Genomic DNA, 4,050 nt, shown 5'->3' with positions numbered 1-4,050 from the left:
TTTTTGAATTCCCAAGAAAATCAAATATGATAACACTCAAGTCAAATTGTATCTATCTCTCTCCAAATCTCTCAAGTGTTTTTGGCTTGTGTTTACACTCTAAATACCCATGTAAATAGACACTCTTGGTATTTAACAAGACTCTAACATTCACACACTTCAGAAACATGCAATTATTGATCATGAGGACTTTTAAAGGTTATATTGGGGCCAAGGCAAAGGTAGGAAATTTTCTTTGGAATATTTGGGTTTTTGAAATTGATATAGAAAGTGTAATGACACTTTATTTCAAAAACAACCTTATTTCTTGCTCTTTTTAGGAAGATTATTTTGTTTCTCCTTTTTTTTTAAAAAAAAACTTCAACTTTTCATCTTCCTTTTCCCTTCCTTTTTTTTTTTTATATTTTGTGGTGAGACACTCACCCACACACTTATTCATTACTTACTTATAACCCAATCCATTACTCCTTCTTCTTTCCTTAAGTGAGGAACATATGATTTTTCTTCATTTTTTTCATTTGGCAATTACTGGAAACAAGAAAAATAGTCTTAAGGCTCAAAGGGGTTTCCAATGGATTAATGTTAAGGTAAGTTTATTTGGCCAAGTAGCTAAAACAAAAAAAATGCCTCAGTCATATGAAATCATGCATATTCACCTTAGTTGCACAACACAGAATCAAGCTAAATATTAAAGTATCATCAAAACATGGGCAAATCACTCAAGAAAAATAGGTATGGCACATGATGGTCCATCCTTATCATTAGGCTCAAAACACACATGGTTCAAATTTCTTTCACAAAAGATTTAATCGGGAAATTCTTAATTCAACTCAATCAGCAAATCATAAAAGTAATCCATTCATATCAACATGACTCTTTTTTTTTTTTTATATATGATCATCCAGTTATTGATTCAGACTCTCAAATCCATTCAAATCTTTACTAAAAAGAAAAAAAATGAAACAAAAATAGGGAACAAATCAAATTGTTTTCCCCACACCCCTACACTTAAACTATGCATATTGCTCAATGTATGCCTTATATATAGAATGCACATAAAAAGTATGAGGGAACTTACCTCCTTCATGGTGGAAGGAATTCTAGTAGGACATCATCGGAAAAGTCATCCTGGATCAGAATGTTAACTCTTCCCTTCTCAATCCTACTAAGATGGTCAACTACTAAATTGTGTGCCCCACTTCTGTCTTGAATAGGAGACAACTTGTCCTTCTCGTCCTTGACCATTGTGCTTCCACCTTTCTTCGGAACCACATGTATAGGGCCCACCCAAGTGTTGTTAGAATTGTGGTCTATAATACCTGTTTGTAGCAGCTTGGTGTCCCTTTTCTTTACAACCCCCATTAGCTGAGAATTCAGTCTTCCTTGAGGTTGTCTCAATGGTTTAGCATCACTTGATAAGTCAATACAAAATAAAGAATGATCTTTAATCGGATGCTTCCCAGATTCCAATACGTTGAAGCGCACTTTCTCTTCTCCTATCTCCATTGTCAATGATCCTGCATGCACATCTATCTTGGTTCATGCTGTCATCATGAAGGGCCTTCCTAAGATAATAGTTGTTGGACTGATTCCATCATCATCCTTCATGTCCAAGATATAAAAATCTACAGGAAAAATTAACTTGTCTACTTGGACAAGCACGTCCTCAAGCACACCTGCAGGTTTAACTGTGCTATTGTTGGCCAGTTGAATGACCACACCAGTACTCTTCAGAGGTCTCAGAGATAGAGAAATAAACACTGATAAAGGCATTACATTAATGGAAGCCCCTAAATCTAGCATGGCGTTGTCAAACTTTGAATTTCCAATAACACAAGGAATAGAAAACATACCTGGATCCTTGTATTTTCGTGGTATTTCAATATGCTTCTTAATCAAGCTTGACACATTTCTTCCCAAATTCACAACCTCATTATCCCTAAAACGCCTTCTATTTGTGCAAATTTCTTTCAAAAACTTGGCGTATTTAGGGATTTGCTTAACAACATCTAGCAAGGGAATGTTGACCTCCACCTTTTTGAAAATATTCAAGATCTCTTGGTCTAATTCCTCCATTTTTTTTTGTTTCTCAGCTTCAACCGATTGGGATATGGAGGTGGTGGAGAATAAGATGAAGAAGAATTTTAAGAAGAAGAAAAGTTAGAGGATACTGACCTGGATTTCTCAATGGTAGTCTCAGGTGATGGTTCACTTGATCCTCCATTGTCATCAATTTGTACTTCTTCTTTCTCCTTATCTTCATCCTCTTGGGCTCTTTCTGGGCCTTCTACTTGCTTACCCGTTCTCAAAGTAATAGCACTTACATTTTGCGGGTTGATCATTGTTTGTGCAGACAACTTATTTGACTCCTTAGCCTCTAACTTTTCCACCCTCTGAGTCAACTCTGCAATTGATTTCTTGATTTCTGAATTTTGCTCAAGCAATGTTTTCATGAAATCTTGCAGTGATATTTCGGGTTGAGATTGCTGCCTTTGTTGAGGTGGAACATAAGGTTGCCAGTTCTGCTGATACCTATTTGAGGATGAACCCTGATAATTCTGGTATGGTCTGTTTCCTTCAAACGTGTTTGCAGCAAAAGCTTGAGATGGATTTTCCATAGTAGTTTCCATCAAGCTTGGACATTCATCAGTGTAGTGATCAGTTGAAATGCAAATTCCACACTTCTTAGCAATTTGTGGAGTGGAGGTTTTAAACAAACTTGCAATCTTGTCGAGTTTGCTTTCTAAATTATTCAATCTTTCATCTATCCTCCTTCCATCAACTACACCGTTTTCAATTTCNTGTACTCCTTTCAACAAAGTCACTAAATTTTCTCTTGTTCCATATTGTTGATTGTCCACTGCCTTCCATTCTATTAGATCTATTTCATCTTCTAGTGACCTGTCTAAGAAAGATCCTCCGGTTGCAGCATCTGCCCATGACCTATCAGTTGTAAGCCTTCATAAAAGCTTAGAATGAAGTCTGTCATTTTGAGCTGAGGGCATGAAGCACAAAGTTTCTTGAATCTTTCCCAATATTCACTGAGATTCTCCCTATCTCTCTGTCTTATATCTTGAATTTCTCTTCGGATGACAGATAGTCTAGATGCAGGAAAATACTTTTCAAGAAATAGTCTTTCAATGGTTTCCCAATTTGTAATCTGTGCAGAGAGATAATACCACCAATCTTGAGCCACTCCTTGAAGAGTAAAAGGAAAAACTCTCATCTTCAGGCTTTCTATTTTGATCCTGGGAGATCTGAAATTTTCGCACAGCATTTGGAATTGTCTCAAGTGCGTGTGTGGATTCTCCCTTGATAACCATTGAACTTTGGTAAGGCATTTAGCAGGTCAGGGCTCAACTCCCACTCCTCATTAGGGTATTCAATATTACTTCAGGTAACTGTATTGTGGGAGGTGGCTAACTGTCTAATGGTTCTCTGTGCCATTCTGTTTGGGTTAGGATCAGGTAAGGGATTGGATGGTATGTTTATGATTGAAGATGAAGAAAGTGGTATGGCTTCAGATGTAGGAAGTGTTCCCTCAGTAGAACACACAAGTTTCAAATTTCTCTGCACCTCACGCAAACTCCTTTCAACTTCCGGGTTTATTTGATAGAATTCTCCCGGGTTAGCTCTGGTCATGCACTAAGTAGTCTGCTTGAAACTGTTTCTCTGTTTTTGACTTCTTTTTGTTCTTTCGTTCTTGCTTAAGAAAAAGATTTCAAATGAGATATGAGAAATACTTTGTTTGGGTCCACTCCTAGGAAAGAGAGGTGTGTCACAATGGACAACTTAACTACCAAGTCTTTCCTAGCCAGAGTATATTCAAACTAGCTTTAAGTGTTTCTCAAGAGAAATTCTTAATTAAAGCATGAACAAAGTTTTTCTGAAGAATAACTAAATGCTACAAAATAACTCAAACTAAATTAAATGTATATGCATTAGGAAAAAAAAACAAATGAAAAAAAATAAAAATAAAAATGAGAATCAAAATATTCAAAATACTTACCGAGTTCCCCGACAACGACGCCAAATTTGATAAGCTGTCGT

General features: G+C 36.4%; 2 protein-coding genes across 2 annotated transcripts in view; one reads left to right on the top strand and one right to left on the bottom strand.

The window, feature by feature from the left end:
* Window positions 1–1,539: 1,539 nt before the first annotated feature.
* On the bottom strand, window positions 1,540–3,277 carry LOC106778232. The gene is made up of 3 exons (XM_014666178.1): window positions 3,043–3,277; window positions 2,176–2,932; window positions 1,540–1,951 (listed from the first exon to the last, which is right to left on the bottom strand). The coding sequence occupies exons 1-3, from the start codon at window positions 3,275–3,277 to the stop codon at window positions 1,540–1,542; spliced, it is 1,404 nt and encodes a 467-aa protein (XP_014521664.1).
* A 153-nt stretch (window positions 3,278–3,430) lies between these two features.
* LOC106778231 (glycine-rich protein DOT1-like) overlaps window positions 3,431–4,050 on the top strand; it is a 2,961-nt gene continuing 2,341 nt past the window's right edge. Inside the window, exon 1 of the mRNA XM_014666177.1 lies at window positions 3,431–3,603. Within this exon, the coding sequence (XP_014521663.1) occupies window positions 3,431–3,603 (173 nt within the window). The remainder of the gene's footprint in view (window positions 3,604–4,050) is intronic.

Source organism: Vigna radiata, unplaced genomic scaffold (assembly GCF_000741045.1).
Source record: "Vigna radiata var. radiata cultivar VC1973A unplaced genomic scaffold, Vradiata_ver6 scaffold_247, whole genome shotgun sequence".
NCBI classification, from domain to species: Eukaryota; Viridiplantae; Streptophyta; class Magnoliopsida; order Fabales; family Fabaceae; genus Vigna; species Vigna radiata.
The sequence above is the reverse complement of the archived record's forward strand: the minus strand, read 5'-3'. Positions and strand labels throughout refer to the sequence as shown.